This window comes from Andrographis paniculata, unplaced genomic scaffold (assembly GCF_009805555.1).
Source record: "Andrographis paniculata isolate CXL003 unplaced genomic scaffold, ASM980555v1 Contig69END, whole genome shotgun sequence".
Taxonomy (NCBI): Eukaryota; Viridiplantae; Streptophyta; class Magnoliopsida; order Lamiales; family Acanthaceae; genus Andrographis; species Andrographis paniculata.
This window is the reverse complement of record NW_026137605.1, coordinates 6,820,193-6,843,450: the sequence shown is the minus strand read 5'-3', so window position 1 is coordinate 6,843,450 and position 23,258 is coordinate 6,820,193. Positions and strand designations below refer to the sequence as shown.

Below are 23,258 nucleotides of genomic sequence, written 5' to 3'. Positions count from 1 at the left end.
TGTTAGAAACCATATTTCTTCCATGAGTCAATCTACTTTATCGGCCTTCTAGATGTGACATTGGATTTTGTGCAAGGGCCAAACATTAAACACACAGTCCTTTTAAATTATGAAACCGCTACTAACAATTAATCAAAAAAAATCTACAAGTGGCACTTAAATGGACCTCAAATATAAAAATGAAGCGTATTTGCCATTAGCATGCCTATTCTAAGGACCACACCATTTAATACAAATATTTGATTTGAAAGTGGTACATTCATTCAAAAAAAATTATAAATATGTCAATACCATAACATAAAAAAATAAATTCAAAATCTCCAATCACCAAATAAGATGCAAAAAAGAGAACAACACAATAAGAAATGCATCTAATATCTAGTTAGATCTATGTAAAAAGCAAACATGTGATTCACATAGCACCTGGTATTTAGAAAATCTTGGCTATTATTCAAAGAATGACACACCACTAACGAAAGAGTCCTAATGAATCCAATAACAATGACAAAGTATATATCACTAATCATACAAATGAGAAAAGGAAAATGAAAATGCAAACCTTAGATAAAAAACCCAATTAGATCTATGTACATATAAAAAATTGTGTTACGCATGGCAACAACTATCGTGAAAATCTTTGCTATATTTCAAGAAATTACCCAAATGGATTTGGAAAAAATGATAGATTTTAGATCGTTAATCATAAAAACCTAATTAAAGAAAAATTACTATGCAAAACCTAGAAAAAAAAAATGCCCAATTAGATCCATGTACATATGAAACATCTGGTGCGTCTAACAGTTCATATCCTCGAAATCTCGGGTACTTTTCAATGAATCTCACACTTCCGGTAAGGATAAAAAGAAAATGCTTGTATTATAGATAGATTGTAGCAAGATTGCTAATCATAGATTGCAAGTAAAGGAAAAAAACCCTAGATTAAATAGCCAACAAGATCTATGTATAGACCAAACATGTGATGTACATAAACCTGGTATCTTGAAACTTTTTACTATATTCCGATGAATCGCAATGCTCCGCTGAAAATTATCGAGAAGGCACTTGTAACAATGAAAGGTTCTAGATGAATATTCATACAAGAAGGGAATACGATGGCAATACAAACCCTAAATTGAATAGAGTTATCCCGGCAGTTAGCCCAAGCCCAATTCAGCCCGGGCTTCGATAAAAGAGAAATGGTCTTGGGTTAAGCCAAACTACTTAAAAGTTACTTTGACCAAGCCCATAAACTGAAAAATGTTGGGCAAGTACTAGTTCCAATCCCAAGTTGGGTGTGCTGTATAACTTTGTATGAAAGAAAATATACTATTATTTTTTTGATAGTCAGTTAAAGTTATACCTTTTCATTTCCACTTCTAGCTAGTAAACAACTTTATTCACTCAAAATCTTATTCTCCATACTTTAACAAAAAATAAATAATTTTCCACTACATTGTGTTACTTACATCATCACATTTTTACCAATTCTTTAATAAATTTCCTGTAATAGTCCTTATTTATATTTTACCTACCAATTTAATATTAACATACTATTATTTTGAAATTTCGGTATCCAAGAAAACTTATGTAATTTTTCCGGACAGAGAGAGTAATATTTAACTAGATTAGACAAATTTTGGATGCAATTATCCTGGCTTGTGCCCGGGTGGTTTTAAACAAATAGGCTCGAGTGGGGCCTATTATAATTTTCGACTGTCAATCTCGTAGTAACACCATTAATAGCAAATAATTCTTACAAACTTTTTAAATGTATAGCCTTAAATATTACACTTACATACTGAAATGACAAAACTACTTCTACACTCACTTTATTAAAATGTTTTCTCAATTCATTAACTCACTTATACACTTCCAAAATGCTCATACTTTATCTCACAAAAAAATAATATGATAATATATTTATTAAAACTTGTGTCCAGTCCAAATGAGCATAAGTTTACTAGACGGAAAGAGTAATTTATTGTCACTTTAAATAGAAGAATGGAAAGGTACATATACACATTTTGCATACCTCTATAAAGTACTTGTTTATGAAGAATGAAGCATATAAATCAAGTTTTTGCAATATAGTGCACGCCATTTTTACTTTTGCTATTTTTAACTTTACTTTTTTATGGAGGGAGGTTTGGAACTAGCAAAATTATGCAAAATCGTGAATTAAGGAATAGGCCAATTTACATAGGAGGAATAAGGAGTATATTAAAACACAAGTGATAAACAATAATTGTAAAGAGACTAGAGCAGGAAAAGAAAGCACAAGATAACCGGAATCCTCTCGTTTTGCTTCATTTAAAAATCTGCCAAAAGTGTAAAAAATTAATGTTCTCATCATCCAAGAAAGCACTACCTCCCCAAGAAAACCACACTTTTTTTGGAAGAATCATTAACTACATTTGGCATATTACAGTTGCTTTGATCTCTTGAAAAACAATGGAATGCTAGAAACCATATATCTTCCATGAGTCAATTTACATTATCGGGCTTCTAGATGTGACATTGGATTCTGTGCAAGGGCCCAACATAAAACACACATTTTCCTTTTAAATTATGAAACCGGTATTAACAATTAACCAAAAAAAAGTCTACATGTTGCACTTAAATTGACCTCAAATATAAAAATGAAGTGTATAGCATGCCTATTCTAAGGACCACACCATTTAATACAACTACGTGCTTTCAAAGTTGTACTTCCATTCAAAAATTTTATAAATATGTCAATACCATAACATAAAAAAATAAGTTTAAAACCTCTAATCACCAAACAAGATGCAAAAAAGAACACAACATAACAAGAAATACATCTAATATCTAGTTAGATCAATGTAAAAAGCAAACTTGTGATTCACATAGCACCTGATATTTAGACAATCTTGGCTCTTTTTCAAAGAATGACACACCACCAATGAAAGAGTCCTAATGAATCCAATAACAATGACGAAGTATAGATCACTAATCATACAAATGAGAAAAGGAAAATGAAAATGCAAACTTAGATAACAATATCCAATTAGATCTATGTACACAAAACAAACTTGTGTAACACATGACAACAACTATCTTGAAAATCTTTGCTATATTTCAAAGAATAACACAAATGGATTCGGAAAAAAGGATAGGTTTTACATCGTTTATCATAAAAAAATAATTAAATAAAAATTACTATGCAAAACCTAGAAAAAAGTACCCAATTAGATCCATGTACATATGAAACATTTGGTGTATCTAACAGTTCGTATCCTCGAAATCTCGGGTACTTTCGAGTGAATCTCACAGTTCCGGTAAAAGGATAAAAAAAAAAAAAAAAAAAAAAACTTGTATTATAAGTAGATTGTAGCTAGGTTGCTAATTATACATTGTAAGTAAAGGAAAAAAAAAAAAAAAACCTAGATTAAATAGCCAACAAGATTTATGTATAGACCAAACATGTGATGTACATAAACTTGGTATCTTGAAACTCTTTTACTATATTACGATGAATCGCAATCCTCCGCTGGAAACATATGGCACTGGTAAAAATGAAAGGTTCTAGATGAATATTTATACAAGAAGAGAATATGATGGAAATACAAATCCTAAATTGAATCAAGTTATTCCGGTAGTTAGCCCAAGCCCAATTCAGCCCGGGCTTCAATAAAAGAGAAATGGGTTAAGCCAAACTACTTATAAGTTACTTTGACCAAGCCCATAAACTAAATAATGTTGGGCAAGTACCAGTTGCAATCCCAAGTTGGGCGTGCTGTATAATTTTGTATGAACGAAAATATACTCTCCCTGTCAACTAAAATTAAGTCATTATTATTTTTTTGGTAGTCAATTAAAGTTAATACATTTTCCACTTCTAGCTAGTAAACAACTTTTCACTCACAATTTTATTACCCATACCTTAACAAAAAAAAAAAAAAAAAAAAAACTAATTTTCCACTACATTGCGCTACTTACATAATTACTTTTTCTACCAATTCTTTAATTTTCCATAATAGTCCTTATTTATATTTTACCTACTCCAATTTAATACTTCCTCCGTCCCATATACTGTGTCTGCTACACTGTAGACACGGTATTTTAGGAGGGGTATATTTAGTACATAGTGAAAATAATTATCCTATAGTATAAATAATTATAAAGTAAGATTAAGATAACTAATTAGTTTAATTAAAATTAAAAAAATAAGATTAAAAAGATTAAAATAAGATTAAAAAGTGTAATCATTTTCCAAAAAAAAGGAAAGTGACATGGAATGTGGGACGGACAGAAACGGCAACGTTGACATAATATGTGGGACGGAGGGAGTATTAACATACTATTATTTTGTAATCTCCGTATCCAAGAAAACTTATATAAGTTTTCCAAACAGAGAGAGTAATATTTAACCAGATTAGACCAATTTTTTATGAAATTATCCTGGGTTGGACCCGGGTGGTTTTAAATAAATAGGCTCGAGTGGGGCCTATATTAATTTTCAACTTTCAATCTCATAGTAACACCATTAATAGCAAATAATTCTTAAAACTTTTTAATTTATACCCTTAAACATTACCCTTACCTACAAAAATGACACAACTACTTCTACACTCACTTTATTAAATTTTTTCTCAATTCATTAACTCATTATTACACTTTCCAAAATACTCATACTTTATGTCACAATGAACTAATATGATATTATGTTTATTAAAACTTGTGTCTAATCCAAATGCGCAAAAATTTAATAGACGGAAAGAGTAATTTATTGTCACTTTTAATAGAAATGTGGAAAGGTACATATACACATTTCACATACCTCTATAAAGTACTTTTTGATGAGGAATTATGCATCTAAATCATTTCTTTGCAATATGGTGCATTTCATTTTTACTTTCTCTATTTATAACTTTACTTTTTTTATGGAGGGAGGTTTAGAACTAGCAAAATTCTGTAAAATCATGTTGAGGAATAGACCAGTTTACATAGGAAGAATAAGGAGTAAATTAAAACACAATTGATAAACAACAAACGTAAAGAGACTAGAGGAGGAATATAAAAGTGCAAGACAACCGGAATCCTCTCGTTTTGCATCATTTAAAAATCCTATAAAATTTCTTTGAAGCAGCAATGTTCTCATCATCCAAGAAATCACTACCTTCCCAAGAAAACCATATTTTTTTTTCGAAGAATCATTAACTACATTTGGCATATTACAGTTTTATTTGATCTCTTGAAAAACAATACAATGTTATAAACCATATATCTTCCATGAGTCAATCTACTGACATTGGATTTTGTGCAATGGCCAAACATTAAACACACTTTTTCCTTTTAAATTATGAAACCACGATTAAGAATTAACCAAATAAAATTCTACTAGTAGCACTTAAATTGACATCAAATATAAAAATGAAAGCGTATTTACCATTAGCATGCCTAGTCTAAGGACCACACCATTTAATACAAATATGTGCTTTCAAAATTGTACATCCATTCAAAAATTTTATAAATATGTCAATACCTCTAATCACCAAACAAGATATGCAAAAAAGAGAACAACATAATAAGAAATACATCTAATATCTAGTTAGATCTATGTAAAAAGCAAACATGTGATTCACATAGCACCTGGTATTTAGAAAATCTTGGCTCTTTTTCAAAGAATGACACACCACCAATGAAAGAGTCCTAATGAATCCAATAATAATTATAGAGTATAGATCACTAATCATACAAATTAGAAAAGGAAAATGGAAATGCAAACCTTAGATAAATATACCCAATTAGATCTATGTACATATAGCAAACTTGTGTTACACATGGCAACAACTATCGTGAAAATCTTTGTTATATTTCAAGTTATCACACAAACGGATTCGGAAATAATTATAGATTTTAGATCATTAATCATAAAAAATAATTAAAACTTACTATGTGTTGGGAGAACACCGAAATAGAAGGAAATGCAAACAAAAATCAGATGTGATGAACTCCTTAAGCATGGTTACTCCTAAGCATGGTGTTCAAACTGTCCCACCAAAACCTTTCCCTTCAATCAATTATTCTTTCTACCAAAATACGATGAATGATAACCACTAATAAACAACAGAAATAAAAATTAGAGACACCAAAAATTTTAACATCGAAAACTTCTTTAAAGTGAGGAATAAACCATGAGGCCTATCACCCGACCCAAGGCAAAATCCACTATATCAAAAGGTTCGTAGAATCAAAGACAACCATAACGAAAAGGGCTATCAAAATCCACACCCAGTTACAAGAATCGAACCCTAATCACAAGAGATTTTCCAACTACTAACAACTCATTCCAATCATCAACTAATAAGATTCAAAATCGAATCTAAACAAGTAAATAGTGAGAAATCAACGATACCAAGAAAACATACAAGGATGATGAGACCGTTGATCAGAACCAAGTTGAACAAATTCTCTCTTGCTTTTCGATTCTTTTGTGTACGTGGATAATGATTGTTCCTCTCTCAAAATCTCCGCACCCTAAAATGACCCCTCTCTCAACTATGAAGCCTAGGGCAACCATTGGCCAAAAATGGGCTCTCAACTATTTTTCGGCTAATTTGACTCGTTGGGCCTCCACACATAGAAGGAACCCAAACCAACCACTATGCAAAACCAAGAAAAAAATAGCCAATTAGATTCATGTGCATATAACACATTTGGTGCATCTAACAGTTGGTATCCTCTAAATCTCGGGTACTTTTCAAAGAATCTCACACTTCCGGTGAACGGATAAAAAAGAAGCTTGTATTCTAGATAGATTGTAGCTAGATTGCTAATCATACATTACAAGTAAAGAGGGAAAAAAAAACCCTAGATCAAATAGCCAACTAGATCTATGTATAGACCAAACATGTGATGCACATAACCTGGTATCTTGAAACTCTTTACTATTTTCCGATGAATCGAAATGCTCCGCTGAAAATGATTGAGATGACTCTGGTAACAATGATAGGTTCTAGGTGAATATTCATACAAGAATAGAATATGGTGGCAATACAAACCCTAAATCAAATCAAGTTATCCCGGCAGTTAGCCCAAGCCCAATTCAACCCGGGCTTCGATAAATGAAAAATGGTCAAGCGTTAAGCCAAACTACTTATCAGTTACTTTGACCAAGCCCATAAACTAAATAATTTTGGGCAAGTACCAGTTCCAATCCCAAGTTGGCTTGTGCTCTATAATTTTGTATGAAAGAAAATATACTCTCCTATCAGCTAAAATTAAGTCACTATTATTTTTTTAATAGTCCGTTAAATTTATACATTTTCCACTTCTAGCTAGTAAACAATTTTATTCACTCACAATTTTATTATCAAGACTTTAACAAATAATAACTAATTTTCCACTACATTGTGCTACTTACGTCATCACTTTTTTACCAATTCTTAATAAATTTCCCATAATACTCCTAATTTATATATTGACAAGTCCACCTTAATATTCAAATATTATTATTTTGTAATCTCCGTATCCAAGAAAAATTAGATAAGTTTTCCACAGAGAGTAATATTTAAACATATTAGACCAATTTTTGTTGAAATTATCCTAGGCTGGACCCGGGTGGTTTTAAATAAATAGGCTCGAGTGGGGCCTATAATAATTTTCGACTGTCAATCTCGTAGTAACACCATTAATAGCAAATAATTCTTACACATTTTTTAATTTACACCCTTAAACATTACCCTTACCTACAAAAATGACACAACTACTTCTACACTCACTTTATTAAATTTTTTTTCAATTCATTAGCTCATTAATACACTTTCCAAAATACTCATACTTTATGTCACAATGAACTAATATGATATTATATTTATTAAAACTTTTGCCCAATCCAAGTAGGCATAAATTTAATAGACGGAAAGAGTAATTTATTGTCACTTTTCATAGAAATGTGGAAAGGTACATATACACATTTCGCATACCTCTAGAAAGTACTTTTTGATGAAGAATTATGCATCTAAATCAATTCTTTGCAATATGGTGCATGCCATTTCTACTTTTTTTATTAATAACTTTACGTTTTTATATGGAGGCAAGTTTGGAACTAGCAAAATTATGTAAAATCATGAATTGAGGAATAGGCCAATTTACGTAGGAAGAGTAAGGAGTAAATTAAAACATAAGTGATAAACAATAAATGTAAAGAGACTAGAGCAGGAAAAAAAAATGCAAGACAACCGAAATGGTCTCACTTTGCATCATTTAAAAATCTGCCAAAAGTGTAATGCCAATAAGCAACAATGTTCTCATCATCCAAGAAAGCACTTCCTTCCCAAGAAAACCACATTTTTTTTTAAGAATCATTAACTACATTTGGCGTATTACAATTTCTTTGATCTCTTGAAAACCAATAGAATGTTAGAAACCATATGTCTTCCATGAGTCAATTTACATTATCAGGCTTCTAGATGTGACATTGGATTTTATGCAAGGGCCAAACATTAAACACACTTTTTCCTTTTAAATTATGAAACCACGACTAACAATTAACCAAATAAAATTCTATTAGTGGCACTTAAATTGACCTCAAATATAAAAATGAAAGCGTATTTGCCATTAGCATGCCTAGTCTAAGGACGAAATATGTGCTTTAGAATTTGTACATCCATTCAAAAATTTTATAAATATGTCAATACCTCTAATCACCAAACAAGATATGCAAAAAAAAAACAACATAATAAGAAATACATCTAATAACTAGTTAGATCTATGTAAAAAGCAAACATGTGATTCACATAGCACCGGGTATTTAGAAAATATTGGCTCTTTTTCAAAGAATGACACACCACCAATGAAAGAGTCCTAATGAATCCAATAACAATTGTAGAGTATAGATCACTAATCATACAAATGAGAAAAAGAAAATGGAAATGCAAACCTTACATAAAAATACCCAATTAGATATATGTACATATATCAAACTTGTGTTACACATGGCAACAACTATTGTGAAAATCTTTGCTATATTTCAAGTTATCACACAAACGGATTCGGAAATAATGATAGAGATCGTTAATCATAAAAAATAATTAAAAAAAAATTACTATGAAAAACCAAGAAAAAAAATACCCAATTAGATCCATGTACATATAACACATCTGGTGCATCTAACAGTTGGTATCCTCGAAATCTTGGGTACTTTTCAAAGAATCTCACATTTCCGGTGAACAGATAAAAAAGAAGCTTGTATTCTAGATAGATTGTAGCTAGATTGCTAATCATACATTACAAGTAAAAGGAAAAAAAAACCTAGATCTAATAGCCAACTAGATCTATGTATAGACCAAACATGTGATGCACATAAACCTGGTATCTTGAAACTCTTTACTATTTTCTGATGAATCGCAATCCTCCGCTGAAAATGATCGAAATGGCTCTGGTAACAATGATAATTTCTAGATGAATATTCATACAAGAAGAGAATATGTTGGCAATACAAACCCTAAATCGAATCAAGTTATCCTGATAGTTAGCCCAAGCCCAATTCAGCCCGGGCTTCGATAAATGAAAAATGGTCCCCGGTTAAGCCAAACTACTTATAAGTTACTTTGACCAAACCTATAAACTAAATGATGTTGGGCAAGTACCGGTTCCAATCGCAAGTTTGGCCGTGTTGTATAATTTTGTATGAAAGAAAATAGACTTTCCCTGTCAACTAAAATTATGTCAGTATTATTTTTTAAGTAGTCCGTTAAATTTATACATTTTCCACTTCTAGCTAGTAAACAAAGGTGTGACTATATAGCATTTTCTTTCTATGGGTGTTTTAAATGTGTGACTATTTTCCCATATGTTTTTACTTATGCTCATGATAGACATATTATAATGTTTCTCAGGCAATAAATCAAATTTTCCATTACTACTTTTCTCCAATTTATGTATAGTTTATCGTGCGCTATTCGTTCATTATGTAACTTACAGTTTGTTGTTGGTTGATCATGTTGATTTTGTTGACCTACAAAATATTCTTGAGTACAAATGGCACTCTAAATATTGTGAAAATAGTTTTGGATAGAAAAATTATAGGGTGAGTCGTGTCTGTACAGATGGTGACTATGATATATTGCCACCGTTCATAAAGATGGACAAACATTAGAGAGCAGTAGGAGCAAGGAAGTGTGTGAGGATGACCTAACACTATCTGGTGTTTGGTCAAACTAATTTATAAGTAAGTTGGGCCAACCCAGAACCATTTCTCTTTTATCCACGCCTGGGAAGAATTAGGTTTGCGCTAATCCACCTTGACAACTTGGTTTAATCTAGATTTTACATGTCATTTTCTTTTTCTCCGATTGTATGATTTGTGATCTAAAATCTATGGCTTTTACTAGAACGATCTCGATTATTTCACTGGAGGAGTGAGATTCTTCAAAAACAAAAATGAGTTCCAAGAGATCAAATTCTATGTGCATCACATGTTTTTCTCCATGCATAGATCTAGTAGAGTAACTGATCTAGCATTTTTTAATTCGTTTGTCTTTACTTTTCTTGTGGATTTCAGATGCAATTTACAATCTATATCTATATTACAAGATTTATTTTGATTATTTCCCTGAAGTGTGAGATTGTTTTCATTTGAATGCCATAGTATTTGACTCTTATGCATCTGTGGTGGGGATCTATTATCTTTCAAAAGTAGTAAGCCAGGGTTTCACAATAAATGGACTATATATAGTTTTCTTTCTATATGTGCTTAAAATTTGTGATTATTTGCAAGTATTCTTATATTTATCCTCATGGTAGACATATCATAATGCTTCTCATGCAATAAATCAAAGTACTATTTTTTCCCTAGTTTATAAATAGCTTATCGTGAGCTATTCGTTTGTTGTATAAGTTATTGTTTATTGTTCGTTAATCATGTATATTTTGTTGGCTTGCAGAGTATTCCTGAGGATAAATGACACTCTAGATATTGTGAAAATTGTTTTGGATAGAAAAATTATAGGGTGAGTTGTGTCTGACAAAGATATCATGGCACTAATCATAAAGATGAAAAAACATTGCAGAGCAGTAGTAGCTAGGAAGTGTGAGAGGATGGGTTTTTTTCATGTGTTTAAATAATACATTTTTTATATTTTTGTTTCAAAAAAGATTATAAGACCCAGCCTAACCTGGGATTGGAATTTTTATTGGCCCAACATTATCTGGTTTATAGACTTGGTCAAAGTAATTTATAAGTATGTTGGCCCAACCTATGACCGTTTCTCTTTTATGCAAGCCCGAGAAGAATTGGATTCGGGCTAACCCACCTGGGCAACTTGATTTAATCTAGATTTTTTTTTCATTTTTTTTTCTCTTATGGTATGTTTTGTGATCTACAATCTATAGTTTTTAATAGAATGATCTCAATTCTTACACCGGATGAGTGCGATTCTTCGAATAACAACAACGAGTTTCAAGAGAAAAAGTTTGTGTATCACATATTTTCTCCATACATAGATCTGGTTGAGTAATTGATCTAGGTTTTTTTGTAGTCAAACGCCTTTAATTATCTTGTATAATTTGTGATCTACAATCTATCTATATTATGAGATTCATTTTAATTTTTTTCCTGGATTGTCAGATTCTTTTAAAATGAATGTGATACTATTATCCTACAAAAGTTTTCCGCGCGGGTTTCACAATATATGGAGTAGATAGCATTTTCTTTTTATGGGTGCTTAAAATGTGTGATTAATTGCAAGTATGTTTATACTTATGCTCATCATAGACATATTTTAAATACAGCTTATTGTTCGTTCTTTTCATTATATGACATACGTTAGTTAATCATGTAGATTGTATTGGCCTACCGAGTATTCCTGAGGATAACTGGCATTGTAGATATTGTGAAAATAGTTTTGGAATGCAAAAAGATGGGGTGAATCTTGTCTGTACAGTTCTTGTTCAAAGACATCTTGCTACCAATCATAAAGAAGGAAAAATACTGGAGAGCAGTAGTAGCAAGGAAGTGTGTGAGGATGAGCTTTATTCATGTGCCACTTGCAGGTTGTGTGTGTATATGCTTTTCCTTTTCATTTGTTTGTATGCGTGTTGATATCAATGAAACTAAAACAACTTGTTGTTCAAGTGATAAAATTATAATGTACGAGCATGGTTTCTGCCAGGGGCATGATTTCGTAAGCAAAGGATTCACAGACCTGACAGTTATTATTTGCAAGCAGGTAAAAAAAGTATTCAGGATTTTCTTTCTGGTTCTCTGTCAAACATCAAAATAACCATGAGTCTGCCATGTGCAGTGTGAGAAAGAATTCCATGTCGGTTGTTTTGAGAAAGGAAAGGAATGATGATCTTAAGGTCCTCAACTAAAAAAGCCTGTCTTATGAATTTCATTTGTTTGAGCCAATTTGTCTATTTATGGTAACAAACAAACTGCAGGAATTTCTGGAAGACAAATGGTTCTATTGTAAGAGCTATAGTGGCTTCACTCAACTCTTGAGAAGTTAGCTAGGGACGAGCTGGAATGCTTCTTGCTGCCAGTTTAGACCTTCTCAGGAGGAAATCAGAACGGAAAAGAAAGGTGGCTGTAAAATGGAGGCTTCTTACCGCCAACAATTGTTCTGAAAAAGAGAGAGAACCGCTTTCCATTGTTGTAACGCTACTATATGTGAGTACAGTTGTCGATGGTGATGATTTTGTTCGATACCTGTGCAGCTGTGCTAAATTTTGATGGAAAGCTACAGTACTTTCCATCTTCTATATTTTCTTCAGGAGCAATTCGGTCCTATCAAATTTATTGGCAACAACACTGATCTTGTTCCAGAAATGGTTTACGGGTAATTAGTGCTGTTATATGATGTTAAATGACTTCTCACTTAAATGCTTAAATTTTTCGGGATACACATAATTTATTTATTTATATACGAAGGAGTAACCAACAAGTGGTACTCTCTTCTTCCATCTTCATTGATTTGAATCTTGTTTTATTTGGTGTTGGCAATGGCAGGAGGAGTGCCGATCACCTTGATTTCTTCAGGATGCATTGCATCGTATTAACAGTCAGGTAAAAGAAGATACTCTGAAATATTATTGCATTTATTTTTTTTTATAAAACTTAATGTATTTTTTTTATGACTTTACAGATCAAAGATTGTTTGCCGTAGAATAATTCGGATATTTGGAGAGGACATTGCAGAACTTCTGCTGATTGCAACCAATGAAAGGGAGCAGAAAAGGTGTAATTTTGATATTCAGAAGCTAAGAGGATTGATTATCAGTTTCCTTGGTATTTAATTAACAAACCATTGTTTTGTTGCAGGGATACTGCTCGCTGTGAAAAAAATTATTCTTCCTGTTATTAGTGTGCTAAATCCATGTAGATGTATAGATATGAATTCAAAGTAGTTACTAGGTAACATGTATGGATCGTTCCAGCCTCTGCTGCCATGATCTATGTTTTTCTATTTTACTTGAGCAGTTGTTGTTTCGTAGTCAGAGAAATACCTGAATAACTATCAAAAGTTGTTGTTTGAAAGGACTACAGTACTGCACAAATCAATTACCCGATCCTAAAGAAGCTCAGAGCCCAGTTATGTTGGGAAAATTGTGTAAAGTAATTTGATAATATTAAAGATATAGAAGCACAGCGAAGAGGAAGAACCGGAACTGATCCGTATGATTATTCTATGTGTCTAAATTACACATTAAGGTAATTAGGCCAAATTGATAATTATGATCTAATTAACCCTTTTGGTGAAAAATAGAGACAGAACAGGTGCATATAATAGCCATCATACTGTGCCTAAAATGAATATGCAATTGATTACGTGTTCGATTGTGTGCTGTAGATGTGAATTGTGATTGCGTGTCTTATGGTATGACTATATGTTTGATCAAGTGAGATACATGATGTGATGTGCTCATGTGTTTATGTGTTTTGTGTGATTATTGTGCCATTTGATTGCCGTTTAGCCGGGAGTGGGATATCAATGTAACATTGATTATCGTTTAGCCGGGAGTGGGCTATCGACGTGGCATTGATTATCGTTTAGCGGAGAGTGGACTATCAATGTAACATTTATTATCGTTTAGGTGGGAGTGGACTATCGATGTGGCATTGATTATCGTTTAGCCAGGACTGGACTATCGATTTAACATTGATTATGTTATAGCCGAGATTTAGCTATCATATTGAGATTGATTATACTATATTTGTAAATTGCTATGTGTTTAGGATGAATGGTTTTGGGTTGAGGTTGGTTGTGTTTTCATTGTATGTGTAAAATATATATTAATAAATAAAAGTTCGATTTCTCTAGTTTTAAACCGAATCGATTTGTTTGTTCTTGAAAAACTTTGGTTCGATTTCAATTTTTTATAAACAGATCAAAATTGAAAGTTCACACACCCCTAGTAAGTGAACAAGCTGTGATTTTTCGTAGTATAATTAATTCCTGTTCAAAACAAGAAGAAATGCATAAACCTATTGGCCACCAAATTCCTTTGAAATTTCTTCAGCCACAAAGACTAATTAAAAAAAGAGAGGCTGAAAATTAAAATTTAGCAGAACCCATAGAACCAAACTTTTTAACTCAAATTAACGGGGTGTGCCAGGCCCATGCTGTAGTGCAAAGCCTGGGCGACACACAGAGGCCAAGACAGCAAGCTGCCTACATAGGCCTTTCCCCTAAAAAAATTAATTTAATATCAAGTGAGCCGATGGCCCACGTATCAGATATTAAACTGATAAGAACAGATACTACACTTGATCTTAGCCAAAAGGCCGAGAAAGGTATGAGTTCTTGGTTGAATGGGCTGCCCTATTTATAGGAACACAGCACTTGTGCTCTGCCTTATTACAGCCGATGTGGGATATATAAAGCAATGTAATGTCATTTTTATATATAGTTTCCTATTTTAAATGTTGTAAACCTGCACCTGCTATTTAAAGCTAGAAATTTATGTCCTTAAGAATGTTATTTGGGAGTTTTGTGCCACACTTGAACCAAATGTTAGAATAAACAAAAGTCTATCAAATCTGTTGTGAATTTTATGCCTGTTTTGTTATTTCAGCACACAATGTAGGATTTTTTTTTTCTTATATAAAGTGGAAATCCGCAGTAGCTATCCGAAGGTGCACACAGGGTAAACCTCCGGTCAAATCTAATACTCTGCAAACTAGGCCCGACAATGTGATTTTCATATAAGAATTCCTTTAACATTTCTATCATGAGAATACGTCATATTGCAAGAAATTGAAAAAAAATAACATATCTATCATGAGCATAAGCATAAGCAAACCAGAAAGTAATTTTCAATATCCTTAAAACATGTTGATATATAAAAAATTGTTCAACTTTAAAAACAATATGACTTATTATAAACTAATATATATATATATGAACAACACTGATAATAAAGTTAAATAGTAAAAAAAATATTATTTCTAGCTATAAAATAATATACTTAGAAATACAAAAATGGAAACTTCTAAAAAGAAAAAATTATCCAACTTAAAACAACAACATTATACTGATTATAAAATAATATTGTTGAGCGAGAAAAGAAAAAACCAATATGTAGGGTTTTCGAGAATTCAATAGTAGTAGGACCTAAAGATGGGTCCAAATATAAGTCCAAGCATGTTAAGAAATGGGTTTCCGCGAGAGAAATCTATGATTAAGAGGTCAGACAAGGAGAAGGCGGACGAAGAAGGAAAAACAATATGCACTCAGGTCGGTGGCATATAGGTCGGGCAAAAGGGAATCGAACAAAAAATGAGACGGCCGATACAGAAGTCGGACAGAGTGTAAGACGGGCGAAAAGAGACGCAACAGTGGATATGCAGGTCCGGCGAGAAGCAGTTTTAAGGTGGTTAGAAGAAGTTATGACTGGTGAGCGGATTTGGAGGCACGACCTAGACGTTGCGGTTGGTATGGGTTTTAAATAGGTCCTTTCACGACTTTGAGAAACCATCTTCAATCGACATCAAATTCAGTGAATTGTTTTTTGGATCACCATTTACTTTTTCAGTCAGTAGTATATTTTCCTAATTCTAGGGATTCTTAAATCTCAGTCATTTTATTTTATCGAAGATAATTTTTATTTTCGGATTTTTACTTTTTATTGTTGAAAATCGGCATAACAAATATATATATCATATGTTTCAAAGAGTAGTACACATCCAACAATCAACTTGTACATGTCTAAACCTTTTACAGTAATATCATTGCACATGATTTTTATCATCTTATGAATTATTATCATGTCAATTACATTGAAGTGTGCATCCTTGTCCTATCCCATGACTATTCCTCCCCTAGTATTGACCTCTACCACGTCCACTAATGCCTGCATTTTACGACTTATGTTTCTACTGCGATAAATCACCTTTAACATAAAAACCTTTTTCTTCATGTTTTTCTTTTGATATTCTCAGCTTTGCTTCATGGGATTGTAGTGAATCTATCAATTCATCAAGGGAATATATGTCTAAATCCTTTGACTCTTCAATAGCAACAACCACATGATCAAACTTGGAAATCAAACTCTTAAGGATTTTTACATATATCAACAACTGGGTAGCGCTTCAAGACAAGCATGATAATGTTTGCTCCAATGCTCTGTTGGTGGAGAGCTATAATAAAATTAAAAAAATAAATAAAGTTCACCACGAGGGTTTCACTTAGGTAGAAAAGACTGTCAGACACCAAGTATTTAGAGTATATATAACATTTTTTAAGGATATTGAAAATAAGCAATTACTTTCTCGTTTGCTTATGCTTATGCTCATGATAGATATGCTATTTTCAATTTCTTGCAATATGATGTATTCTCATGATAGAAATGTTAAGGAATTCTTATATGAAAAGCACCCAAAGTAATTATGAAAGTCCTACATTATGTGCTGAAATAACATAGCAACATAAAATTCACAACAGATTTAGTAGGACTTTTGTTTATTCTGTAATTTGGTTCAAGTGTGTCACAAAACTCCCCAATAACATGCATAACGACATCTCTAGCATTAAATAACTGGTGCAGGTTTACACTATTTAAAATAGGAAACTATTTATAGAAATTACATTATATTGCTTCATATATCTCACATTGGCTGTAATGTAATAAGGCAGAGCACAAGTGCTGTGCTCCTATCAATGGGGCAGCCTATTCTACGAAGAACTCATACCTTTCTCGGCCTTTTGGCTAAGATCAAGTGTAGTATCTGTTCTTATCAGTTTAATATCTGGTACGTGGGCCATCGGCTCACTCGATATTAAATTAATTTTTTTAGGGGAAAGGCTATGTAGGCAGCTTGCTGTCTTGGCCTTTGTGTGTCTCCCAGGCTTTGCACTACAGCATGGGCCAAGCACACCCCATTAATTCGAGTTAAGAAGTTTTGTGCCCCATAGGTTACAGCATTTCTTCTTGTATTGTGCAGGAATTACTATGGAAAATCTCAGCTTGTTCAGTTAAGTAGGTGTACAACCTCGCCCACAGCCTTTTATCCAATTTTCCTATCATCTCGGCGACGAAAATCATTGTCTGTACACTAAACTGCACAATAGCGTGGATGTTAAAATGAGAAGAAATAAGTGTATAATGCTTTTTTAATTTTACATTTGTATATCAAAGGAAATGTACGTTGAGCAACTCAAAGACAAGCAACTTGCTATTTCACCAAGTTTTTAGTAACATATTTTGTGAGGTAATTAAAAATATGCTCTATAGAGTTTTTACAAGTTGTTGAGGTGTTTGACATTCAAGTGAGTTTTTGAATGTTATCCAACCTTATGAAAGGTCCAACAAAAATTTATGAGTTCATTCACTTGTTGACTTAGAATGCATGTGTGTTGATGTTGCTTCTGTGTTCGAACACCAAATTGCTTGTGTTTTGTGCAGTTGCTGTTGGATAATCGGTTATTTAATAGATGAAATTTAATGGTAGAAAATTGAAGGTAGAAAATTAAATTCGAAATCTACACAACCGATTAATCCGCGAGTGAAAATGGACGGGTCGGTGAACCAAATTAATGATAAAATAAATAAATATTATATATTTATTGGATATGGGGCATTGTTAATATTTAAGAAAAACCAAATTTTGCAGAAACCAAATTTTGCAGTGCTAAATTAAACTTGGTATATGGCCTAAGTCGCAAATTATCTGGATAAAATCTATCGTTTCAATCGGATGATTTGAAATTAGATTAAGTTAGGGTCATCTCAGACTAAAGGTTTGAAATTAGAATCAATTACGTAATTAAAGTTGTAATTATGATTGTAATTGATCCCCTACTTTTTGGCCGAGTGGAGACGCCCTCCCTTTCATTCTAAAATACAACACAACAACATCCTCTCTTCCTCTTCTCCTCTCTTCTAACTTTCCGACAACCTCCCAGTTCAGTTCCTCATTCGTTTTGTTCGCCGGAGCTCCGACGACCTGAGGTGTCACTGTCATCGGAGACAAAGTTTTGTCTTTGGATTAGAACACCGCCCACCGTAGATACTACGGGACGTATCTAATTTCCGGAAAGAGAATTCATCCTTGACGGTTTTATGGTACATTTATTTCTCGCAATACCCTTTGAACAAACCGTTGTTAGAAAAATTGGATAGAAGGTGCTGTGCATTTTGATGTTGGAAGATTTTTTTGTTATGCACGAACTGTTTGATGAGAGGAAGTTTGCTCACTTATTTTGAAGGATTTGTAGAGAGGTTTGCTTATGTATTGAGAGGAACAAATCTAGGAAGAGTTTGTACATATTCTTGGGCAGAAAACCGGCTCGAAATGTGTATTTATTTTCTCACTTTAATTTTCAGAAATTGTATATTGTTGAGTTCTGTTTCTTCTGCAGTAATGTTTTGTTACTTTCTCTTATACCGTTACACGAGTTAGTTATATCGATGAAGAGCCGCATATTCTTACTCAAGTTTTGAAGTGTTTGTGCCATGTGTTTGAACACGTGTTTGAGATGAATCTTATCTTCTGTTTGCTGAAAGGCTACTGGTAAAACATACTTGGAGATATAGACAATGCAAGTTTCTAGCATTTCCCAAACCCTTGAAATTTACATGCATTTTGTAAGTTTAAAATTAAATACAATCAAATAATTCACATAAACTTGAACTTTGTGATTCTCACAAAATTGTTGCAATTACGATTTATTAAATATATATATATGCATGTATACTGACATTGGTTCAAATCCATTAACTATAAGTTGGATTTTGGTTAGTACAAGTTGAATCACAGAGAAGGGACCAAATTCCTAACATTAAAAAAAATTTTATTATTGCACGATTCTATCAATGCTAAACCACTTTTAATTTGACTAATAATAATAATAATAATAATAATAATAATAATAATTATTATTATTATTATTATTATTATTATTAAATCTATTATTAATTTCATTATATTTAAACCATTTTGACACGAGTTCAATTCTTACACATTTGTTTCATTTGCTTTTTATCTTCTTTTTTAGTGAGTGTGATGCTAAATGTTGTACTTTAAGACTCAATTTTCTATAACATTTTAATCACGTAAAAAAAAATTTCCTAAATAACATCAAATCAAAAGTTCTTTCTTTATTTTATATTATACAAAAAAATTAATTTACATTCAAAATTACAGGACTCATACCTAATTATATGATATCATACCATTATTTCAATTCAAAATATAAAAGCTACAAACAAACAGTGCCTAATGTTTTAAAATTAATATACTTAAAATTTTGCAGGCTTGTATGGATGAGGTAATTAGTACTAAGCCTTCAAGTTGAGTAATAACCATAGCTTCCCTGACTCATTAGTATTCTTGTGAGACAATTCATGCACAAATATGTAAGAGCATTCCTTTTCATTTCACATTATGAGGCACCGGGTTCTCGTCATTTTACTGGATCACCTGTGGCCTTTTCAATTTTTTTTTTTACTTCAATCATCATTGGTGAAGGACTCTCGAGTCTTTCCGCTTTTAACTTCTTCTTGTTCTCCTTAAAATTTTGTCTTTCAATATTCATTGGTCGTAGATTCGAATCAAATTTGATAACTTGATACAATTGATTTATTCTATGTTCTTATGCACTAGGGAGGGGTCCGAAACATTGAAATTTTACAAGCTTGTGGTTAATTTATTTTTTCTCAAATGTTTCACAGGTGCAGTATTTTGGTTTTTCCATATCCACTGCTTGTACAGTTTTTTCTTCAGAAACAATAAGCCGTCAACCAGGGGCACGGCCGGTGTATAATTATTTTGCAGATAGAGAGTGTCTTTTGATTGAAAAAATAGTAAAGTTCTGTCACATTTATTACTTATTTATTTTATTCTTGCAACATCGATGATATCGAAATTGAATCCACACTGAAAGACCAAGTGTGGCAGGTCCTCAGTCAGTTGTGAAACGAGCTCCCTCACTTTATTTATAATTTCTGTATGAGTAGCTACTTGAAATGATCCTTGCCCTTTGTTATCCAAGTTTCTATGTGTTTTCATCATTGTTGTATAAGTTTCTACAGACCTATAAGGGGCAGTTGTCAAAGATGCATCTTTAGTTAGTCCAGATGGATTATACCGACAAAGAATATGGATTTAGTAGAACTTTTGTTTATTCTAATTTGGTTCAAAACTCCCGACATAAAATTCCAACGTAACATAATGTTGCAAGTTGCAATATTTAAAATAGGAAACTGTGTATTGATCTTACATTCCTTCATGTATCCCACATTGGCTGCAATAAGACAGAGCACAAGTGATGTGTTCCTATAAATGGGTCAGCCCATTCAACCAAGAACTCATACCTTTCTCGGCCTTTTGGCTAAGATCAAGTGTAGTATCTGTTCTTATCAGTTTAATATCTGATACGTGGGCCATCGGCTCACTCGATATTAAATTAATTTTTTTGGGGGAAAGGCCTATGTAGGCAGCTCGCTGTCTTGGCTTTTGTGTGTCGCCCAGGCTTTGCACTACAGCATGGGCCAGGCACACCCCCTTAATTTGAGTTAATACTTTGCACTACAGCATGGGTCCTGCATTTCTTCTTGTAATTTACAGGAGTTGTACTTAATTTGGTATACAACCAAGGCCATGGCCTTTTTTTCAATTTTCCTAAAACCCAAAATACAGAACTGCTGGACAAGTTTAAAAAACTCACTTAGGAAAATTATTGTTGGTTGCCATTGGCCAAAGTGTGTATTCTCGACACTTGTAAAGCCTTTTCTTGGTTGCCACAATTATTGTTGGTTGCCATTGCCCAAAGTGTTCAAATAGTATCGAAATGTGCAACAAGAGCATACATTTCAATAAAATCAATACCTGCAGCATAACCTGTGCATACCCTTTAGCAACAAACTGTGCTTTGAGCTTTTTCAAAGAACCATCAGGATATAATTTAGATCGATAAATCCAATATTTCAGACCAATTGTTTCTTTTCCTTCAGGTAGTTCCACCAAATTCCAAGTGTGGTTTCTTTCAATTGATTTTTATTTCATCCTCCATAGCATAACGCCCTTCCTCTTTAATCTGGGCATCTTCAAAACTTTCAGGTTCAGAGATAATTCTCGCAGACATACACGACTCATAAATTTCAGCAAGGCTTCGAATGAGAGGTGAATCTGGAGGAGAATCTGTCGTCGATGTCGGTAGATCCTCCAAAGGCATAGTTGGTTCATCATCATTATTGCAGTCCATATCTTTAGACTGGGACTCAACATCTTCTCATTGAAAATAACATCACGACTAATAATCAATTTCCTTGATTTAGGATCAAACAGCCTGTGGCCTTCCGTTTCCTAGTTGTAGCCCACAAATATACACTTTTGACTCTTTTCATCCATCCAATTTTCTTCTTAACTCAGCAGGTAGGAAACATGGCCATGGATTCCAATTTAGTCTAGTAGATCATCGAACAATTCGTGCATAACCAAACACAATACACAAATAACTGGGTGTTCGAATACATTAAGAACGTCAACACACACATTCTAAGTCAACAAGTGAATCGACTCATAAAATTTTGGTTGGAAATCTTTTTATGCGGTTGGATAAGTTTCAAAAACTCACTAGAATATAAACCACAGCAACATGTATATGGGCCACAAAATTATAGATTAAAATTTCTTTAGCCACAAAAGACTGAAAAGAAGAGATGCTGAAAATTAAAATTTTGCGGGAACCCACCCATAGAACCAAACTTTTTAACTCAAATTAATGGGGTGTGCCTGGCCCATGCTGTAGTGCAAAGCTAGAGCGACACTCAAAAGCCAAGACAGCAAGCTGCCTACATAGGCCTTTCCCCTAAAAAAATTAATTTAATATCAAGTGAGCCGATGGCCCACGTATCAGATATTAAACTGATAAGAACAGATACTACACTTGATCTTAGCCAAAAGGCCGAGAAAGGTATGAGTTCTTGGTTGAATGGGCTGCCCCATTTATAGGAACAGAGCACTTGTGCTCTCCCTTATTACAGCCAATGTGGGATATATTAGCAATGTAATTTCTATACACAGTTTCCTATTTTAGATATTGCAACTTCCAACAGTATGTTAGTCCAGAATTTTATGCCGGGAGATTTAAACCAAATTATAATAAACAAAAGTTCTATTGAATCCTTACTTTCTGTGGATATATAATCCATCAGGACTAAGTAAAGTGGTAATATAAGAAACTACTGCCCCTTTTAGGACTGTAGAAACTTATGCAACAATCATGAAAACACAAATAGAAAGTTGGATAAAAAGGACAAGGATCATTTCATGAATTAGCTACTCATACAAAAATTATAAATAAAGTAACATCTATTATAATTAAACAAGCAATGCAGAATTCCTTTGGATGATGCTGTAGCAAGGAGAAAAGTGCACGGATTGTTAGAATGAAAATGATCTTAATTGAAATTGTTTTTAAAAATAGAAATTTTACATCTACAGGATTACCGGCCCAAATCCGTGCGCGACATTTAAAGGGGGTATATATTTGATGAAGTGAGCTAGGGAGCTCGTTTCAAAACTGAGCAAGGACCTGCCACGCTGGACCTTCAGTGTGGAATATTTGCCATATCATCAATATGGAAAATGTTGAAATAATAATTTATCAGCAAGGACCTGCCACGCTGAATCTTCTCGATTACCTTCTTGCCATATCATCAAAGCAAGAAGGTAATCGAGAAGATTCTCAGAAGTTTACCTCCAAAATTCGACTATTGTGTTGCTGCCACAGAGAAATCCAAAGATTTTTCGGAGATGTCACTTCATGAGTTGATGAGCTCGCTTCAGG

The 23,258-nt window shown here is 33.0% G+C and overlaps 1 protein-coding gene and 4 non-coding genes across 8 annotated transcripts; 3 read left to right on the top strand and 2 right to left on the bottom strand.

Annotated features, from left to right (window-relative positions):
• The first annotated feature begins 11,374 nt into the window (after positions 1-11,374).
• On the top strand, positions 11,375-13,563 carry LOC127263919 (uncharacterized). Of its 4 annotated transcripts, none has more exons than XR_007841566.1 (9): positions 11,375-11,474; positions 11,808-12,018; positions 12,138-12,194; positions 12,270-12,327; positions 12,409-12,637; positions 12,714-12,806; positions 12,977-13,033; positions 13,113-13,205; positions 13,289-13,563. XR_007841566.1 is itself a non-coding variant. In XM_051293224.1 (9 exons), exons 5-9 carry the CDS (start codon positions 12,494-12,496, stop codon positions 13,329-13,331), a joined length of 402 nt encoding a protein of 133 aa, XP_051149181.1. In that variant the 5' UTR covers positions 11,375-11,474; positions 11,808-12,018; positions 12,138-12,194; positions 12,270-12,327; positions 12,409-12,493; the 3' UTR covers positions 13,332-13,563. The 4 variants fall into 4 exon arrangements, 3 of the variants coding, with proteins under 3 accessions (XP_051149181.1, XP_051149182.1, XP_051149183.1); XM_051293224.1 differs by having other exon boundaries at positions 12,742-12,806; XM_051293225.1 differs by having other exon boundaries at positions 12,270-12,637; positions 12,742-12,806.
• Positions 13,564-14,569: 1,006 nt separating this feature from the next.
• Positions 14,570-14,765, bottom strand: LOC127264244 (U2 spliceosomal RNA). Its single transcript, XR_007841642.1, has one exon. It is a non-coding gene; the product is annotated as a U2 spliceosomal RNA (small nuclear RNA).
• Positions 14,766-17,154: 2,389 nt separating this feature from the next.
• LOC127264255 (U2 spliceosomal RNA) lies at positions 17,155-17,349 on the top strand. The gene has a single exon (XR_007841653.1). It is a non-coding gene; the product is annotated as a U2 spliceosomal RNA (small nuclear RNA).
• A 3,428-nt stretch (positions 17,350-20,777) lies between these two features.
• LOC127264257 (U2 spliceosomal RNA) lies at positions 20,778-20,973 on the top strand. Its single transcript, XR_007841655.1, has one exon. It is a non-coding gene; the product is annotated as a U2 spliceosomal RNA (small nuclear RNA).
• Positions 20,974-22,190: 1,217 nt separating this feature from the next.
• LOC127264256 (U2 spliceosomal RNA) lies at positions 22,191-22,386 on the bottom strand. Its single transcript, XR_007841654.1, has one exon. It is a non-coding gene; the product is annotated as a U2 spliceosomal RNA (small nuclear RNA).
• Positions 22,387-23,258: the final 872 nt, after the last annotated feature.

Excerpts from the sequence above, each read along its gene's own strand:
- LOC127263919 (XM_051293224.1), top strand. The coding sequence starts at position 12,494 with ATGCTTCTTGCTGCCAGTTTAGACCTTCTCAGGAGGAAATCAGAACGG. Across the intron at positions 12,807-12,976 it reads GTTCCAGAAATGGTTTACGG|GAGGAGTGCCGATCACCTTG; the intron begins GTAATTAGTGCT and ends TGGCAATGGCAG. Across the intron at positions 13,034-13,112 it reads TGCATCGTATTAACAGTCAG|ATCAAAGATTGTTTGCCGTA; the intron begins GTAAAAGAAGAT and ends ATGACTTTACAG.